Here is a 22,673-nt window from a genome sequence, read left to right on the forward strand (position 1 = left end):
GAATATCGCAGCAACGATGTGAACGCCTGAATTCCAGAGGAAAATCGCAGCAACGATGTGAATGCCTGAAGTCTAGCTAAAGTCGCACCACCGATGTGAACTCCTGCATTCCAGACGAAAATCCCAGCAATGATGTGAACGTCTCCATTCCAGACGAAAATCCCAGCAATGATGTGAACGTCTGCATTCCAGACGAAAATCCCAGCAATGATGTGAACGTCTGCATTCCAGACGAAAAGCCCAGCAATGATGTGAACGCCAGCATTCCAGACGAAAATCATAACAGTAATGTAAACCCCTGCATTCCAGATGAAACTCGCATGTGAATGCCTGCATTCCAGACAAAAATCGTAGCAACGACGTGAACGCCTGCATTCAAATCGAATATTGTATCAACAATGTTAACGCCTGCATTCCAGACGAAAATCACATCAACCATGAGAATATCTGCATTCCAGACAAAAATCGTAGTAACAGTGTGAATGTCTGCATTTCAGATGGAAATCGTAGCAATGATGTGAACACATGCATTCCAGACAACAATCGTAGCAATAATGTGAACGCCTATATTCCAGATTAAAATCGTTGCAACAATGTGAACACTTGCATTCCAGACAAGAATTATAGCAACAATGTGAACACCTGCATTCCGGACAAAAATCGTAGGAACAATGCAAACGCCTATATTCCAGATGATAATCGCATTAACGATATGAACACCTCCATTCCAGACAAAAATCGTGGCAACATGTGAACACCTGGATTCCGGATAAAAATCACAGCAACGATGTGAACAGCTGTATTACAGATGAAAATCACAGCAACGATGTGAACAGCTGCATTAAAAATGAAAATCACAGCAACGATGTGAACAGCTGCATTAAAGATGAAAATCACAGCAACGATGTGAACAGCTGCATTAAAGATGAAAATCACAGCAACGATGTGAACAGCTGCATTAAAGATGAAAATCACAGCAACGATGTGAACAGCTGCATTAAAAATGAAAATCACAGCAACGATGTGAATACAAAAATCGTAGTAACAATGTGAACACCTGTATTCCAGATGAAAATCCTAGCAATGAAGTGAACACCTACTTTCCAGATAAAAATGGTAGCAACAAAGTGAACACCTGCATTCCAGACGAAAAACACTGCACCGATATGAACACCTATATTCCAGAAAAAAATCATAGCAACAATGTGAATGCGTATATTCCAGATGAAAAACATAGCAACGATGTGAACACCTGCGTTCCAGACAAAACTCGTAGCAACGACGTGAACGCCTGCATTCAAATCGAATATTGTATCAACAATGTGAACACCTGCATTTCAGAATAAAATCACAGCAACAATGTGAACACCAGCATTCCAGGCAAAAATCGTAGCAGCAATGTGAACGCCTATTTTCCAGATGAAAATCATAGCAACGATGTGAACACCTGCATTCCAGACAAAAATCTTGGCAACAATATAAACACCTGCATTCCAGATGAAAATCACAGCAATGATGTGAACACCTGCAATCCAGACAAAAATTGTAGCAACAATGTGAATGCCTATAATCCGGATGTAAATTGTAGCAGCTATATGAACACACACATTCCAGACAAAAATTGTAGCAAAATTATCAACACCTACATTGCAGACAAAAATCACAGCAATCATATGAACACCTGTACTCCAGACAAAAATAGTAGCAACAATGTGAACACCTGCATTCCAGAAGCAAATCACAGCAACGATGTGAACACCTGCATTGCAAACAAAAACTGTAGAAACAATGCAAACGCCTATGTTCCAGATGAAAATTGTAGCAATGATGTGAACACCTGCATTCCAGACAAAAATAGCAGCAAACACCTGCATTCCAGACAAAAATAGCAGCAATGATAAGAACACCTGCATTCCAGACAAAATTGTAGCAACAATGTGAACACCTGCATTCCAGACGAATACCACAGGAATGATGTGAATACCTGCATTCCAGACAAAAAACTGTAGCAACAATGTGAACGTCTATATTCCAGATGAAAATCGTAGCAATGATGCAAACACCTGCACTCCAGACAAAAATCGTGGCAACATTCTGAACACCTGCATTCCAGACGAAAATCACAGCAATGATATGAACACCTACAATCCAGACAAAAATTGTAGCAACAATGTGGACACCTGCATTCCAGACGAAAATCGTAGCAACAATGTGAATCCCCATATTCCAGATGAAGATCATAGTAACGATGTGAACGTCGGCATTCCAGGTGAAAACTGTATCAATGATGTGAATGCCTGCATTCCAGACTAAAATCATAGGCACAATGTCAATGTGAACGCTCACATTCCCCCCTCCCAACAAAAAAATAATAATAATGATGTAAATGCCTGCATTCCAGACGAAAATTATAGCAATGGTGTGACTGCCTGCATTCCAGACGAAAATCATAGCAACGATGTGAGCACTTACATTCCAATAAAAAACGAGTATATACTAATAAAAAATGCATATATTCCAGATGTAGATCATAGTAACAGTGTGAATGCTTACATTCCAATAAAAAATCAAAGTAACAACGAAGTAAATGTTTTCGTTCCAGAGGAAAATTATAGCAACCACTTCAGTGCTTACATCCCAATGAAAAACTCAAAGTAACAATATAAACGAGTATATTCCAGTTGAATATCACAGTAACGACGTGAACGTCTGCATTCTAAATGAAAGTGGTAGCAACGAGGTGAATGCCTGCATTCCAGATAAAAATTGTAGCAATGATGCAAACGCTTTCATTCCAGATGAAAATTGTAGCAGTGATGTGAATGTCTGCATTCCAGATGAAAATTGTAGCAATGATATGAATGCCTTCATTCCAGATGAAAATTGTAGCAACGAAGTGAATGCCTGCATTCCAGATGAAAATTGTAACAACGATGTGAATGCCTGCATTCCAGATGAAAATTGTAGCAACGATGTGAATGCCTGCATTCCAGATGAAAATTGTAACAACGATGTGAGTGCCCGCATTCCAGATGAAAATTGTAGCAACGATGTGACTGCCTGCATTCTAGATGTAAATTGTAACAATGATATGAATGCCTTCATTCCAGATGAAAACTGTAGCAACGAAGTGAATGCCTGCATTCCAGATGAAAATTGTAGCAACGAAGTGAATGCCTGCATTCCACATGAAAATTGTAGCAACGAAGTGAATGCCTGCATTCTAGATGAAAATTGTAACAACGATGTGAATGCCTGCATTCCAGATGAAAATTATAGCAACGATTTGAATGCCTGCATTCTAGATGTAAATTGTAACAATGATATGAATGCCTTCATTCCAGATGAAAATTGTAGCAACGATGTAAATGCCTGCATTCCAGATGAAAATTGTAGCAATGATGAGAATGGCTACATTCCGGATGAAAATTGCAGCAACGATGTGAATGCATGTATTCCAGATGAAAATTGTAGCAACGATGTCAACGCCTGCATTCTAGATGAAAATTGTAGCAACGATGTGAACGCCTGCATTCTGGATGAAAATTGTAGCAACGATGTGAATGCCTGCAATCTAGATGAAAATTGTAGTAACAATGTGAATACCTGCATTCCAGATGAATATTGTAGCAACGATGTGAATGCCTGCATTCCAGATGAATATTGTAGCAATGGTATGAATGCCTGCATTCCAGATGACAATTGTGGTAACAATGAGAATGCCCACATTCTAGATGAAAATTGTCTCAAAGATGTGAATGCCTGCATTCCACATGAATATTGTAGCAACGATGTGAACGCCTGGATTCTACATTAAAATTGTAGCAACGATGTGAATGCCTGCATTCTAGATGAAAATTGTAACAACGATGTGAATGCTCTCATTCCAGATGAAAATTGTAGCAACGATGTAAATGTCTGCATTCCAGATGAAAATTGTAGCAATGATATGAATGACTTCATTCCAGATGAAAATTGTAGCAAAGAAGTGAATGCCTGCATTCCAGATGAAAATTGTAACAACGATGTGAATGCCTGCATTCCAGAAGAAAATTATAGCAACGATTTGAATGCCTGCATTCTAGATGTAAATTGTAACAATGATATGAATGCCTTCATTCCAGATGAAAATTGTAGCAACGAAGTGAATGCCTGAATTCCAGATGAAAATTGTAGCAATCATATGAATGCCTTCATTCCAGATGAAAATTGTAGCAATGAAGTGAATGCCTGCATTCCAGATGAAAATTGTAACAATGATGTAAACGCCTGCATTCCAGATGAAAAGTGTAGCAATAATGTGAATGCCTGCATTCTAGATGAAAATTGTAGCAACGATGTGAATGGCTACATTCCAGATGAAAATTGCAGCAACGATGTGAATGCATGTATTCCAGATGAAAATTGTAGCAACGATGTGAACGCCTGCATTCCAGATGAAAATTGTAGCAATGATGTGAACGCCTGCATTCTGGATGAAAATTGTAGCAGCGATGTGAATGCCTGAAATCTAGACGAAAATTGTAGTAACAATGTGAATACCTGGATTCCAGATGAATATTGTAGCCAACGATGTGAACGCCTGCATTCCAGATGAAAATTGTAGCAACGGTGTGAATGCCTGCATTCCAGATGAATATTGTAGCAATAGTGTGAATGCCTGCATTCCAGATAACAATTGTGGTAACAATGAGAATGCCCACATTCTACATGAAAATTGTCGCAAAAATGTTAATGCCTGCATTCCACATGAATATTGTAGCAACGATGTAGACGCCTGGATTCTAGATTAAAATTGTAGCAACGATGTGAATGCCTGCATTCCAGATGAAAATTGTCACAACGATGTGAATGCCTTCATTCCAGATGAAAATTGTAGCAACGAAGTGAATGCCTGCATTCCAGACGAAAATTGTAACAATGATGTGAATGCCTGTATTCCAGATGAAAATTATAGCAATAATGTGAATGCCTGCATTCTAGATGTAAATTGTAACAATGATATGAATGCCTTCATTCCAGATGAAAATTGTAGCAACGAAGTGAATGCCTGCATTCTAGATGAAAACTGTAGCAATGATATGAATGCCTTCATTCCAGATGAAAATTGTAGCAACGAAGTGAATGCCTGCTGCATTCCAGATGAAAATTGTAACAACGATGTAAACGCCTGCATTCCAGATGAAAATTGTGGCAATAATGTGAATGCCTGCATTCTAGATGAAAATTGTAGCTACGATGTGAATGGCTACATTCCAGATGAAAATTGCAGCAACGATGTGAATGCATGTATTCCAGATGAAAATTGTAGCAACGATGTGAACGCCTGCATTCCACATGAAAATTGTAGCAATGATGTGAACGCCTGCATTCTGGATGAAAATTGTAGCAACGATGTGAATGCCCGCAATCTAGATGAAAATTGTAGTAACAATGTGAATACTTGCATTCCAGATGAATATTGTAGCAACGATGTGAACGCCTGCATTCCAGATGAAAATTGTAGCAACGGTGTGGACGCCTGCATTCCAGATGAATATTGTAGCAATGGTGTGAATGCCTGCATTCCAGATGACAATTGTGGTAACAATGAGAATGCCCACATTCTAGATGAAAATTGTTGCAAAGATGTGAATGCCTGCATTCCACATGAATATTGTAGCAACGATGTGAACGCCTGGGTTCTAGATTAAAATTGTAGCAACGATGTGAATGCCTGCATTCCACATGAAAATTGTAACAACAATGTGAATGCCTTCATTCCAGATGAAAATTGTAACAACGATGTGATTGCCTGCATTCCAGATGAAAATTGTAGCAACGATATGAATGCCTGCATTCCAGATGAAAATTGTAGCAACGAGGTGAATGCCTTCATTCCAGATGAAAATTGTAGCAGCGATGTGAATGCCTGTATTTGAGATGGAAATTGTAGCAAAGATGTGAATGCCTGCATTCCAGATGAAAATTGTAGCAACAATGTGAATGCCTGCATTCCACATGAAAATTGTAGAAACGATGTGAATGTCTGCTTTCCACATGAAAATTGTAGCACTGATGTGAATGCCTGTATTCCAGACGAATATTGTAGCAACGGTGTGAATGCCTGTATTCCAGATGAAAATTGTAGCAATGATATGAATGCCTGTATTCCAGATGAAAATTGTAGCAATGATGTGAATGCCTGTATTCCAGAAGAAAATTATAGCAACGAGGTGAATGCCTGCATTCCAGAAGAAAATTGTAGCAATGATGTGAATGGCTGCATTCCAGATGAAAATTGTAGCAACGATGTGAATGGCTGCATTCCAGATGAAAATTGTAGCAACGATGTGAACGCCTGCATTCTAGACGGAAATTGTAGAAACGATGTGAATACCTGCATTCCGGATGAATATTGTAGCAATGATGTGAACGCCCGTATCCTAGATTAAAATTTTAGCAACGATGCGAATGCCTGCATTCCACATGAAAATTGTAATAACGATGTGAATGCCTGCATTCCAGATGAAAATTGTAACAACTATGTGAATGCCTGTATTCTAGATGAAAGCTGTAGCAACGATGTGAATGCCTGCATTCCAGTTGAAAATTGTAATAACGATGTGAATGCCTTCATTCCAGATGAAAATTGTAGCACCAATGTGAATGCCTGTATTCCAGATGAAAATTCTATCAATGATGTGAATGCCTGCATTCCAGATGAAAATTGTAGCAACGATGTGAATGCCTGTATTCCAGATGAAAATTATAGCAACGATGTGAATGCCTGCATTCAGATGAAAATTATAACAACGAGGTGAATGCCTGCATTCCAGATGAAAATTGTAGCAATGATGTGAATGGCTGCATTCCCGATAAAAATTGTAGCAACGATGTGAACGCCTTCATTCTAGACGAAAATTGTAGCAACGATGTGAATGAAAGCATTCCAGATGACAATTGTGGTAACAATGAGAACACCCACATTCAAGATGAAAATTGTCAGAACGATATGAATGCCTGCATTCCAGATGAAAATTGTAGCAATGATGTGAATGCCTGCAGTCCACAAGAATATTGTAGCAATGATGTGAACGCCTGTATTCTAGATGAAAATTGTAGCAACGATTTGAATGCCTGCATTCCAGAAGAAAATTGTAACAACGATGTGAATGCCTGCATTCAAGATAAATATTGTAGCAACGATGTGAATGCCTGCATTCCAGATGAATATTGTAGCAACGAAGTGAATGCCTGCATTCCAGATGAAAATTGTAGCAATGATGTGTATGCCTGTATTCCAGATGAAAATGGTAGCAACGATGTGAATGCCTGCATTCCAGATGAAAATCGTAGCAACGATGTGAATGCCTGCATTCAAATGAAAATCGTAGCAAAGATGTGAATGCTTGCATTCCAGATGAAAATCGTAGCAACGATGTGAATGCCTGCATTCCAGATGAAAATTGTAGCAAAGATGTAAATGCCTGCATTCCAGATGAAAATCGTAGCAAAGATGTAAATGCCTGCATTACAGCTGAAAATCGTAGCAATGACGTGTATGCCTGCATTCTAGAGGAAAATTGCAGCAACAATGTGAATGCCTTCATTCCAGATGAAAATTGTAGCAACGAAGTAAATGCCTGCATTCTAGATGAAAACTGTAGCAATGATATGAATGCCTTCATTCCAGATGAAAATTGTAGCAACGATGTGAATGCCTGCATTCCAGATGAAAATTGTAACAACGATGTAAACAGCTGCATTCCAGATGAAAATTGTGGCAATAATGTGAATGGCTACATTCCAGATGAAAATTGCAGCAACGATGTGAATGCATGTATTCCAGATAAAAATTGTAGCAACGATGTGAACGCCTGCATTCCACATGAAAATTGTAGCAACGATGTGAACGCCTGCATTCTGGATGAAAATTGTAGCAACGATGTGAATGCCCGCAATCTAGATGAAAATTGTAGTAACAATGTGAATACCTGCATTCCAGATGAATATTGTAGCAACGATGTGAACGCCTGCATTCAAGATGAAAATTGTAGCCACGGTGTGGATGCCTGCATTCCAGATGAATATTGTAGCAATGGTGTGAATGCCTGCATTCCAGATGACAATTGTGGTAACAATGAGAATGCCCACATTCTAGATGAAAATTGTTGCAAAGATGTGAATGTCTGCATTCCATATGAATATTGTAGCAACGATGTGAACGCCTGGGTTCTAGATTAAAATTGTAGCAACGATGTGAATGCCTGCATTCCACATGAAAATTGTAATAACGATGTGAATGCCTTCATTCCAGATGAAAATTGTAACAACTATGTGAATGTCTGCATTCTAGATGAAAGTTGTAGCAACGATGTGAATGCCTGCATTCCAGATGAAAACTGTAGCAACGAAGTGAATGCCTTCATTCCAGATGAAAATTGTAGCAACAATGTGAATGCCTGCATTCCAGATGAAAATTGTAGCAACAATGTGAATGGCTGCATTCCACATGAAAATTGTAGCACCGATGTGAATGCCTGTATTCCAGATGAAAATTCTATCAATGATGTGAATGCCTGCATTCCAGATGAAAATTGTAGCAACGATGTGAATGCCTGTATTCCAGATGAAAATTATAGCAACGATGTGAATGCCTGCATTCCAGATGAAAATTGTAACAACGAGGTGAATGCCTGCATTCCAGATGAAAATTGTAGCAACGATGTGAATGGCTGCATTCCAGATAAAAATTGTAGCAACGATGTGAACGCCTTCATTCTAGACGAAAATTGTAATAACGATGTGAATGAAAGCATTCCAGATGACAATTGTGGTAACAATGAGAACACCCACATTCAAGATGAAAATTGTCAGAACGATATGAATGGCTGCATTCCAGATGAAAATTGTAGCAATGATGTGAATGCCTGCATTCTACAAGAATATTGTAGCAATGATGTGAACGCCTGTATTCTAGATGAAAATTGTAGCAACGATTTGATTGCCTGCATTCCAGAAGAAAATTGTAACAACGATGTGAATACCTGCATTCAAGATAAATATTGTAGCAACGATGTGAATGCCTGCATTCCAGATGAATATTGTAGCAACGAAGTGAATGCCTGCATTCCAGATGAAAATTGTAGCAATGATGTGTATGTCTGTATTCCAGATGAAAATCGTAGCAACGATGTGAATGCCTGCATTCCAGATGAAAATCGTAGCAACGATGTGAATGCCTGCATTCCAGATGAAAATTGTAGCAAAGATGTAAATGCCAGCATTTCAGATGAAAATCGTAGCAAAGATGTAAATGCCTGCATTACAGATGAAAATCGTAGCAATGACGTGTATGCCTGCATTCCGGAGGAAAATTGCAGCAACGATGTGAATGTCCGCATTCCAGATGAAAATTGCAGCAATTATCTTAATGCCTGCATTCCAGATGCAAATTGTAGCAATGCTGTGAACGCCTGCATTCCAGATAAAATCGTAGCAACGATGTGAATGCCTTCATTCCAGAAGAAAATCGTGGCAACTATGTGAACGCCAGCATTACAGATGAAAATCGTAACAACGATGTGAACGCCTGCATTCAAGTTGAAAATTGTAACAATGATGTGAATGCTTGCATTCTAGATGAAAATTGTAGCACAAATGTGAATGCCTGCATTCCAAATTAAAATTGTAGCAAACATGTATATGCCTGCATTCCTGATGAAAATTGCAGCAATGATGTGAATGCCTGCATTCCAGATGCAAATTGTAGCAACGTTAGCAACGATGTGAATGCCTATATACCATACGAAAATCGTAGCAAAGATGTAAATGCCTGCATTAAAGATGAAAATAGTAGCAACGATGTGAATGCCTGCATTCTAGATGAAAATCGTAGCAAAGGTGTGAATGCCTGCATTCTAGATGAAAATCGTAGCAAAGATGTAAATGCCTGCATTCCAGATGAAAATCGTAGCAATGATGTAAATGCCTGTATTCCAGATGAAAATCGTAGCAACGATGTAAATGCCTGTATTCCAGATGAAAATCGTAGCAACGATATAAATGCCTGTATTCCAGATTAAAATCGTAGCAACGACGTGAATGCCTGTATTCCAGATGAAAATTGTAGCAACGATGTGAATGCCTGCATTCCAGGTGCAAATTGTAGCAATGATGTAAACACCTGCATTCCAGATGAAAATCATAGCAATGATGTGTATGCCTGCATTCCAGATGAAAATTACAACAATGATGTGAATGCCTGCATTCCAGATGCAAATTGTAGCAATGATGTAAACGCCTGCATTCCATATGAAAATCGTAGCAACGATGTGAATGCCTGCATTCAAGATGAAAATTATAGCAATGACGTGAATGCCTGTATTCTAGATGAAAATCGAAGCAATGAAGAGTATGCTTGCATTCCAGAGGAAAATTGCGGTAACGATGTGAATGCCTGCATTTCAGATGAAAATTGCAGCAATGATGTGAACGCCCGCATTCCAGATTAAAATCGTAGCAACGATGTGAATGCCTTCATCTCAGGAGAAAATTGTGGCAACTATGTGAACGCCTGTATTTCAGATGAAAATCGTAGCAACGATGTGAACGCCTGCATTCAAGATGAAAATCGTAGCAACGATGTGAATGCCGGCATGCAAGATGAAAATTATAGCAATGATGTGAATGCCTGCATTCTAGATGAAAATCGTAGCAACGATGTGAATGCCTGCATTCTAGATGACAATCGCCACAATGATGTAAAGCCTGCATTCCAGATGAAAATCGTAGCAACGATGTGAATGCCTTCATTGCAGATGAAAATTGTAGCAACGATGTGAATGCCTGCATTCCAGATGAAAATTGTAGCAATGATGTGAATGCCATCATTGCAGATGAAAATCATAGGAACGATGTGATTGCCTGTATTCAGGATGGAAATTGTAGCATTGATGTGGATGCCATCATCCCAGATGAAAATCGTAGCAACGATGTGAAAGACTGCATTCTTAGATGAAAATCGTAGCAACGATGTGAACGCCTGACCTCTAGATGAAAACTGTAGCAACGATGTGAATGCCTGCATTCTAGATGAAAATCGTAGCAACGCTGTGAACGCCTGCATTCCAGATGAAAATTGTGGCAATGATATGAAAATCCTGTATTCTAGATGAAAATCGTAGCAACGCTGTGAACGCCTGCATTCCAGATGAAAATCGTGGCAACGATGTGAACACCTGTATTCTAGATGAAAATCGTCGCAACGATGTGAATGCCTGCATTCTGGAGGAAAATCGTAGCAAAGATGTGAACACCTGCATTTTAGATGAAAATTGAAGCAACGTTGTGAAAGCCTGCATTCTTAGATGAAATCATAGCAACGATATGAACGCCTACACTCTAGATGAAAATCGTAGCAACGATGTGAACGCCTGCATTCTAGATGAAAATCAGAGAAACGCTGTGAACGCCTGCATTCCAGATGAAAATCGTAGCAACGATGTGAATGCCTGCATTCAAGATGAAAATCGTGGCAACCTTGTGAACGCCTGCATTCTAGATGAAAATCGTAGCAACCCTGTGAACGCCTGCATTCCAGATGAAAATCGTAGCAACGATGTGAACGCCTGCATTCTAGATGAAAATCGTAGCAACGATGTGAATACCTACATTCTAGATGAAAATCATAGCAGCGCTGTGAACGCCTGCATTCCAGATGAAAATCGTAGCAACGATGTGAATGCCTGCATTCAAGATGAAAATCGTGGCAATGTTGTGAACGCCTGCATTCTAGATGAAAATCGTAGCAACCCTGTGAACGCCTGCATTCCAGATGAAAATCGTAGCAACGATGTGAACGCCTGCATTCTAGATGAAAATCGTAGCAACAATGTGAATACCTACATTCTAGATGAAAATCATAGCAGCGCTGTGAACGCTTGCATTCCAGATGAAAATCGTAGCAACGATGTGAACGCCTGCTTTCCAGATGAAAATCTTTGCAACGATGTGAACGCCTGCATTCCAGATGAAAATCGTAGCAACCCTGTGATCGCCTGCATTCCAGATGAAAATCATAGCAACGATGTGAATGCCTCCATTCTAGATGAAAATCGTAGCAACGCTGTGAAAGCCTGCATTCTAGATGAAAATCGTAGCAACACTGTGAACGCCTGCATTCCAGATGAAAATCGTGGCAACGATGTGAAAACCTGTATTCTAGATGAAAATCGTAGCAACACTGTGAACGCCTGCATTCCCAATGAAAATCGTGGCAACGATGTGAAAACCTGTATTCTAGATGAAAATCGTAGCAACGCTGTGAACGCCTGCATTCCAGATGAAAATCGTGGCAACGATGTGCAAACCTGTATTCTAGATGAGAATCGTAGCGACGATGTGAATGCCTGCATTCTGGAGGAAAATCGTAGCAAAGATGTGAACGCCTGCATTTCAGATGAAAACTGTAGCAACGATAAGAACGCCTGTACTCTAGATGAAAATATGTAGGAACGATGTGAAAGCCTGCATTCTTAGATGAAAATCGTAGGAACGATATGAACGCCTACAATCTAGATGAAAATCGTAGCAACGCTGTGAACGCCTGCATTCCAGATGAAAATCGTAGCAACGATGTGAATGCTTACATTCTGGATGAAAATCGTTGCAACGATGTGAATGCCTGCATTCTAGATGAAAATCGTAGCAACGATGTGAACGCCTGCATTCCATATCAAAATCGTAGCACAGATGTGAATGCCTGCTTCCCGCTGAAAATCGTAACAACGATGTAAACGTCTGTATTCCAGATGAATATCGTAGTAACGATGTGAATGCCTGCATTCCAGATGAAAACTGTAGCAATGATGTGAGCGTTCACATCGTTGCTACGATTTTCATCTAGAATGAAGGCATTCACATCATTCTAGATGAAAATCGTAGTAACGATGTGAACGCCTGCATTCTAGATGAAAATCGTAGAAACGATGTGAACGCCTGCGTTCCATATGAAAATCGTTGCAATGATGTGAACGGCTACATTCCAGACGAAATTCGTAGTATGTATTAGAATATTTTGTCGAGGCAGGCATCGGGAAAGTTTTGAACTCAGAAAATATAAATTACTGTAACTGGACAGTTTTAACAAAAAACGAGAGGAAATGGAAGTGTTATCCCAAAGATTCATTCTTTTTCCTAATGTTATTTGCCACAACACGCGCAAATGCTCAAGGAACAAGCCGAAACGCTCAGCACGTTAAACAAGCTTCTTCAGAAAAGATGCCAAAATGAGAGGGAAGCACACATAATATAACAAGTAAACGCAAGTCATCCACAAACAAAATGAGATTTCGGCTTCATTACTCTGGACTTTATTGTAGCAACGACTATTGGTTACGTCAACTTTAGCCTACGACCGATTGTTTATAGTATTAAATTCACTTTACAATTTATTTTTAAGTGTTGAAGAGTGTAATAATTAACTTCAAAATCTCCTTTAAAAAGAAAAATATTGGTTCAAGGCAAAGCAAGTTGAAGATGCTAGAATGTGAGTATCATTCAATAGCCTAAGCTTTCAAGCGCCATTATACTCCAGAGTTATGGATTCTTGGAAGTTTCAGTCAAGCTCGATATTTCAGAGCTGAGACACGAATCTTTTTTACTAGGGGTGGGTAATGCGTGTCTGCAAACTGGTGTGAAAGTATATTCATTCGTAATTTTATGCTTTGAACCGACGCACTTAATCTCAATTAACAGCTATCTGAATCATTCAATTTATGTTGTACTTATATAGGTATAAAATTTCATTATTGTTTAAAGTCACAATAAAATGTTCACAAACATATAAAATACATATTATGGACACACACACACACACACACACATATATATATATATATATATATATATATATATATATATATATATATATATATATATATATATATATATATACATATACATATACATATACACAAACGTTTATTCATACATTTAGTTTTCTTCTGTAAATTGCACCGGCGTTAACGGGAGGTTAGTCTACGGGTAATCCAATCCGGTGCTAACTTCTCAAGGCCCTGCTGTCCAACAGCAAGTCCAAAAAGGAGTTTTGTTATCAGATTATCGTTACGACCTTCTTTTGTATCATGGTCATTTTTGGCGATACTGGAAACCTCCCCCAGATTTAAATAGCTTACTAAAACTAACGCAGTACATTGCACACTAAAACTACAAGCATTGTATTTAGGACCACCTGGCATAATTAAAATTCACACGTCACCTCAAATTAAATATAAATCTATATTGAACTAATAATAATAGAATTTACACTCCTTAACACTATAAACAATTTCATTACTGAAAAGAATCCAAATAACAATAACGGTAACTATTTCATGGCAAATTAATGATAACAACGGTACCACTTTGAAGAACTAAACAATCATGACATTATTATAATAAAATTATCACTATCCTACGTGTCAAGCAGGAACCAGAGTAACCAACAATTCTCTATCTCGATTCTTGCTTACTTTTGCCGACGACCCCAAAGCCATTGGGTCTGAGGATTTCATTAGGAAGAGAATGGGTGGAGGGCGAGGTCAAGTCAGCCTTGCGTCCCGCATGGTCGTAAGAAGACCGTCTGGAAAGAGGAAAAGAAAATTATTAATTATACGACATACAAATATGCTCTCTCTCTCTCTCTCTCTCTCTCTCTCTCTCTCTCTCTCTCTCTCTCTCTATATATATATATATATATATATATATATATATATATATATATATATATATATATATATATATATATATATACATACAGGGTGTCCCTAAGGTCTCTTTACAATTTAAAAAATAGTATGCAAAAGCCATTGATGAGAGATCTTAATAAGATTTGTTCTATGTACTCAGCAGTTTTAAGTTTTCAATCACATTGCATTTGTGTATTTTAGGTACCATGTTGATGAAAGAGGTACTGTTAAATGAACCCCTGAAAAATGGCTACTCCTCAAGATAAGGTACGATGTGTGCCATGGTTTACTGAAACAAAATCGGATGCGCAGACTCAGCGAAACTACAGAACTAAGTATGGAAGAGATCCACCTTATGTCCGTCAATTCATGCATGGCACAAGAAATTTATGGAGACAGGGACTGTGTTAGTGAAGGGAGGAGTGGATGACAAAGAACTTCTGAGGAAAACATCGATTGTGTAAGACAACCCTTTGATCATTCTCCTACAGAGTCCATCCGTACTGCTGCCAGACACTTACAGCTATCATGTTCAACAGTGCACTAAGTCCTACACAAGAACTTGCAATTGTACGCTTACAAAACGCAACTCATACAGGCACTTGAGCCAAATGATAAACCAAGACGAAAAGAGTTTGCAATCAACATGCTGAAATGAATTTCTGAGATGAAACGTTCCTCAACCAAGTTTGTTTCAGTGATGAGGCACCCTTTCATGTTTCAGGGAAACTGAACATACATCATGTGAGAATCTAGGGATCAGAACATCCCCATGTTACTAGGAAACTTTACTGAGAGAGTCCAAAGGTGAAAGTGTGGTGCAGGATCATGTGGAATTGAAACATTGGTCCATTTTTCTCTAAAAAGACATCAATTACTGTGGATGTTTACCTTGACCTTTTGAGTGAATATGTGTGGCACCACAACTAGATGATTTTCAACCAACCATCATTTTCCAGCAAGATGGTGCACCACCACATTGGGGACTGCATGTTCACGGGTTCCTAAATCAAGCGTTTCCAAACTGGTGAATAGGAAGGGATGGCCTAATACCCTGGCCACCTCGTTCACTAGATATCAGTCCCCTGGACTTCTTTCTATAGGGTCATGGTATTACCACCATTGATGAGGCTATACTACAGCGAACATGGCAGGAAATCGAGTACCATCTTGATGTGCTTCATACAACTAATGGTGCCCATATAGAGGTGTATTAAACAAGGAAAAAACTTTAATATCTACAGTCGTTTTGTAATAATTTCCACATATTTGTCTGTTCATTTGCTTTTGTAATATATTTTGCAAATTGTAAAGAGACTTTATGGACACCTGATATATATATATATATATATATATATATATATATATATATATATATATATATATATATATATATTATATATATATATATAATTATATAAATTTGATATTATGGGTATTGCAGCTAATATTTGTTAAATATAAATAGTCACTTAAGTGACAAATATGTGTATATATGTGTATATATATGTGTATAAATATATATATATTTATATATATATATATATATATATATATATATATATATATATATATATATATATATTTATACATATATATTCCTTTTGTCATACAAGTGACTATTTATATTTAATTAGCTGCAATACCCCAAAATATCAAATTTACTTTGAATAACTTACTCCCAAAGGGAATTAGACATATGACAAGGAATATTATTATTATATATATATATATATATATATATATATATATATATATATAAATTTGATATTATATATAAAATATATATGTAAATATAAATATATATATATATAACATATAAATATATGTATATATATATATATATATATATATATATATATATATATATATATATATATATATATATATATATATATATATATATATATATATATATATATATACAGTATATGTAAGTGAATGTTTGTATATTTGATTGTCCACTATAGAAATCCGAACCGGTTGACAGACCCAGACAAAATTTTCCACAAGGCATCTATGTTACTCCAGAAAGGTTTATAATTCAAAATCAAACCCCTATCCCGTGACAGACATACAAACACAGACAAAACAAATAAAATTTTCCTTCAGTGCTTTCTGCATTAATTGCCATTTTTTCCCGAGTCTCCACCTTTATTTTTTCCAGGTGCTGTCAGACGTATGATTTCATTAAACTCCTACCACTGCAAACCCTATAATCAGTTTAGTACATCCAAAAAATTAAACATGTGTTTGACTGTATTAGAATTACTTTCATTCAGTCATAAAGCAATGTAATTCAAAATATAACTTCTACCACCACACCAGTCAGACCTTACAATCCTCATCACCAGCCATGAGTAGTAACAGAGCAAATGCTTCTGTGACCGACATACCCCCGCATTAAAATTATATAAATTATATGTTCATTTCGGCTCTGCATTTTTTCAGTGTTCATTTTAAGCCAAACGTATCTTAATCATACCTATTAAGCATAAAATACAAATTCTAATTACCCTGTATATTACCACCATCATATCTAATTATTTACTCCACGAAAAAACTTCGTAATTACGGGCACAACTCTGAAGATCAAGAACTAATTCATCGCCAAGATGAAGCAAATCCATCACCAGCCGTGCATGCCCAATAGCCCATAATATCGTATTTACTTTACGCTAGGAATAACTTACACCAAAAGGGAATTAGGCATATGATTAGGATTATGCTTTTTGGGTTTGACACAGAAGAGACAGGAACTTATCCATTTGGCCATCACGAAAGGTATATGTTCATTTCGGCTCTGCATTACTCATCCATGTCGAATTTAGGTTCCGTACTTACAATGGAAACAAACCCATTTCCAACATAGCTGGTGATGGCGAAGTCCGTAACAACTGGCTATATATAATTATAAAAAGTCATCCATGTGAGTTTTTTATACTCTCAAATATTAAGCATAAACACCATGTAACACGAATGAAGTTCTCCTCCGGGAATAACTTACATACAAGGTAAATTCAAATTACAAATATTGCATCTGCTCTGGCCTACATATAAATGTATAAATATATATATATATATATATATATATATATATATATATATATATATATATATATATATATATATATATATTATAATAAATTTTCTGCTGCTCACCCTCTATGCATTTTATTGTAGGAAAACTAATGGGAACAAAGACCAGAAGGCGTCTTCGTGTAGGCAGAGATAGGCTGTGTACTTCAAAAAAAAAAAATAACGTCTTTGTAGCATTAGGGACCTAACCCACAGAAAGGGTTTTCACCCAGTAACCTCTAGTAAAGGTGGTGTTAAGCTGTCTTCTGCTTTGTCCTATGCATTCGGCAATATCTTTGTCAAATTTTCAGACTGTCCTGGGGCATAGGGTATGGACGCTTCCGACCGCCTTGTTTTGACCGAAGAGGGTCAGAGAGATTCATGCCATGACCAAGAACGCACGTCGTGTTTAGGCAAACTGTGTCCTTTGTCCCCCAAACCTTGACTTTTCATTAGTGAACAACAAGTCCGTGTGTTTTCCAGAAACCGTATCGTCTGTTGCAGTGCGCAAGCAAACCACGTAACGGTGAGTCTGAATTTGACAATATCTGCTGTTTGCTAATATTTCTTCCCTTGTATTTCAACATCACCAAAAAGTATCCGAATGCTGCAATTAAGCACATCGTCAAGAATGTAGTAACGTTTGCATACTTCGATTACCTGAGTTCACGGTGTGACGTCATTAGCCGCGATGTGTGGCGGCTCATGACGCTCTCGGGCCCGTGTCTTGCATGTTCGGCTCCAACTGAAAGCCTGAGCGTCTAATCAAACATCTGTATTTTCACTGAATTCGTTTCCTCATGCAGACTCTATCAAAATGTTCCACTTGATACTCTCATAAATGTCCTTGATCTTTAACATCATTGGGATCATAGAATTATTAAAGGTAAATAATGTTTAACAAAATGGAAATCTGAAAGAATGAAAGGTATAAATGCCACACTTGGGGAATCTGACAGAACAAAAGGTACAGCTTCACAAAAGGGGAATCTGAAAAAGATACTTTCAACACAATGGGACTCACAAATAACTCATGGCAAAACGATGACTAACTGTTCTGCCTAACTAAACAGGAGCATGAAAGAATAAAATGGGAACCAGATCGCTTAACAGACAACCAAAGGATAACAAAATAGGACACGAAGCAGAAAAAAATAAACAGTTCACACAGACTCTTAGCAAAGGTGAAGCCAAAGAGCGCAACATCAGTAATCAATAAGAAATCCAAGCATGAGAAGTCAACGAATCGCCGAGATATAAACACCGCTAATTCTTACTTAATGGACTGTACGCATTTCATCTCATAATTTTTTCAATTAAACATGATCGACAAAACGCACAAGATACACCAAATACGAACAGAAAAGACAAATTTTAATAAGGATGGCTAAAAATAAATATAAAAACATGAAATAAAAAAACGAAATATACATTACATTAAACACACAAACATATAAGTTTATATATAATATAAATACATACATATATACAGGCTACTCATTTCCACACGCAACACTGTTTGAATGTACTAAATTACGCACATTCATTCACACACAGACATAACATATACACACACACACACACACACACACACACACACACACACACATATATATATATATATATATATATATATATATATATATATATATATATATATATATATATGTGTGTGTGTGTGTGTGTGTGTGTGTGTGTGTGTGTGTGTGTGTGTATAAAGACTCCGTTCCACACGCCACCCTTTTGTCAATTTTAAATGTACTGAAACACACACACATATGTATATATATATATATATGTATGTACTGTATGTGTGTACGCATGTATGTATGCATGTATCAGCCAAACATCGAACACCGGTTTAAGGATCTGAGGGGAATGAGTAAAAGTTCAACGGCTAATCAGGAATCACTTCACCATACGGAAATGTCCAGTCATACTGCTTACTAAGTGCACAAACAGACACAATAGACGTTCTTCCCTTCTATTTAGTGCACCCATTATTGAACGAAATTCTTTTGTATGTGTTCTGGTTTCTACTAAAAACACAACTGCTAAAAAACTGTTTATAAATAAGGGACATGATCAAAGACGAAATAAAAAAACCTCGCAGTGACATATGTCCAGGCCATATGTTATTACCCCCGCAGGTTTGGTCGATGGACAGCGACGAGCACATCGCGTGCCGCCCTCTCTCATAAAAGCTGGATGAAAAGGAATAAAAACATTCCAACTATAGAACACTTTTGACTTTCGTTATCTTCATGGTACAAATGTAAAGTCAACAGAATATTGGGAAAATTCCCTTCATTGTGACAAAACGTAAATGCAATGTTGTAACTGCAATGTTGAAAAAATAAACGGGATGTATATACAGTATACAAACACACACACACACACACACACACACACATATATATATATATATATATATATTATTCACTTCTTGAAAACTCTGATGTACTGCGTGCTTTCACTTCCGTAGGAACAAGTTGCTCGATATTAAACTAAGTTGGAGCTTCAATTATCGTGCTCAGATGTCGGATATCTTTACAGATTTCACAAGCGTTTATTAAAATAAATACATTTATTTTAGTTTTCAGACTATATATAAACTTTCCACCTTTTCAATGGGTATTTAGTCTTAAATACATTTATTTTAGTTTTCAGACTATATATAAACTTTTCACCTTTTCAGTGGGTAGTAGTGACCGAGTCTTTGTCTTAAAAGGCACATTGTAAAATTCTTGGAATTAATTTTACTTAGTCTATGGGCATTCGGAAATTTTATGTAAGTTCACAAGACCTTTCGAGCTTTCACTGTCACCTCTCCACACATCTCACACATCTGTTGCCTTTTTCCAACTGACCCTGCTTCCGACTATGCATATATATATATTTGTACAAACATACTGTATATATATATGCATATATATAAACATATATATACATGTATGTATATCTAGCTGACCAACCTGGTGCTGTCGGGGAAAACTCTGAATGACAGTCTACAGGGAGGGGGAGGGGGAAGGAAGGGGAGGGTAGGGAGAAGAGACGTGGAGGGGGAGTGGGAGGGGTAAGGAGAAGGGAGGAGGAAGGGAAAGGGGGAGGGGAGGGAGAGGGAAAAAGAAGGGAATCAGGCGGGGAAGGTGGAGGGGAGAGGGAGGGAAGGCGAGGGGAAGACAGAGGGGAGGTAAGGGGGTGGGGAAATTATGTCCCTCTATCAGAAGAGAATAAAAAGCATCTCCACTGAACAAAGACAATAAAAAATACTGTATATCTACAATTCGCACTCAGGTGTGTCTGTATGTTTGTGTTTGTGTGGGAGGGGAGAAGGTTTGTCTCTCTTGCAACAACAGATGGACCTACCTGGCCTTAGGTATGTAGTGAAGTGTTGTTGCCAAAACACCCCATAAACCTCATTTAAACTGACTATATAACGGTACTGCCACCATGACTGTACGAAGTAGTCGCTATAACGAATTCCAAAGGTAAAAACGAAAAAGAAACAATTGTATTAATAAGAAAATTTGCATTTGAACTAATAAAGAAAAAGGAAGTACTGTCATCGTACATCTTGCACATCGTGTTGAGTTAGCAGCTACTACACATGTGTGAATGAGGAAGACGACTGGCATGTGCATGAGTTTAGGGAGAAAATCTTTGGACCTACTGATTTGGGCTCATTGTTTTATAGCTATGAAATATGTTTTGTAACAAAGCCAAAAATATTTAATTTAGTGAGACAACCAAGCCGTCAGGTATATGTTTACCAATTATATTAATAGTTATCATAAATTATGATAAAAATTCACATAAATTCTGATAAAAAATTTGTTATACGAAGATTTGGATTTATTGCCCTTGGTTAACCATGTGTCTGGAATAAAATGTGGAGAGTCAAAGTGAAAAATGAGAATTAACCCATGTAGCACTGAAGGAAAAGGTGATGTAAAAACAAAAATTTCATTTGTTTTGCATGTCTGTCAATGGGTAGGAGTTTGATTTTGAATTATAAACCTTTCTGGGATGCCACAGGTCGTGTGCAAAATTTTGTCTGGGTCTGCCAGGCGGTTCGGATTTCTATATTATCCAAACTAATATACATACGTTCACTTATATATATATATATATATATATATATATATATATATATATATATATATATATATATATATATATATATATATATATGTATAATTGAATAAACTAAATATCTTAATATATATATACTGTATAATTGAGGACATACAGAAAATTACTGATAAAGACAAAAAGAAAACAGAAAAGGGGCGATAACGAACTTAGCGATCCCAGATGTCGAGTTTGACTGATCGTCGCCCATACGAATTAAAGTGTTTATCTCACACAGCACTGGGCAAAAGAACTAATTGAGATCTTGACCTCGCCCGGTGAGCTCTTGCGCACCATAACATTAACTCGGTAACAACTGTTGAACGAAATGTATAGATAAGTAAACGTGAAACATTAATGGAAAAGGAAGCCCATATGGACGAAACTTGGGAAAATTATACCAGATTTTGGCATCGAATGAATATCCATATATACGAAGACTCTGGAAGCAGAATTAGTCAGAAAAAGGCATGAGGGCAGGGAGTGTTTGAGATGCGTGGAGAAGTGACAATGAAAGCTCGAAGTGTCTTGTAAACTTATATAAAATTTCTGAATGCCCACAGACTAAGTAAAATTCCAAGTCCAAGAATTTTACAATGTGTCTTCTAAGATAAAGACTCGGTCACTACTACCCAATGAAAAAGTGGAAAGTTATATAGTTTGAAAACTAAAATAAATGTATTTAAGGGGAAACATAATTTTCATTTTAAACTAAAATTTTAAAAAACA

General features: G+C 37.3%; 1 protein-coding gene across 8 annotated transcripts in view; it reads right to left on the reverse strand.

Moving 5' to 3' along the window:
- The window catches only part of LOC136844865 (TOG array regulator of axonemal microtubules protein 1), a 697,822-nt gene that overhangs the window by 121,200 nt on the left and 553,949 nt on the right, over positions 1-22,673 (reverse strand). For all 8 annotated transcript variants that reach the window (XM_067114114.1, XM_067114112.1, XM_067114115.1 and 5 more), the window contains one exon: positions 14,517-14,626. In XM_067114114.1, coding sequence (XP_066970215.1) covers positions 14,517-14,626 — 110 coding nt within the window. The remainder of the gene's footprint in view (positions 1-14,516; positions 14,627-22,673) is intronic.

Source organism: Macrobrachium rosenbergii, chromosome 13 (genome assembly GCF_040412425.1).
Source record: "Macrobrachium rosenbergii isolate ZJJX-2024 chromosome 13, ASM4041242v1, whole genome shotgun sequence".
Lineage (NCBI taxonomy): Eukaryota > Metazoa > Arthropoda > Malacostraca > Decapoda > Palaemonidae > Macrobrachium > Macrobrachium rosenbergii.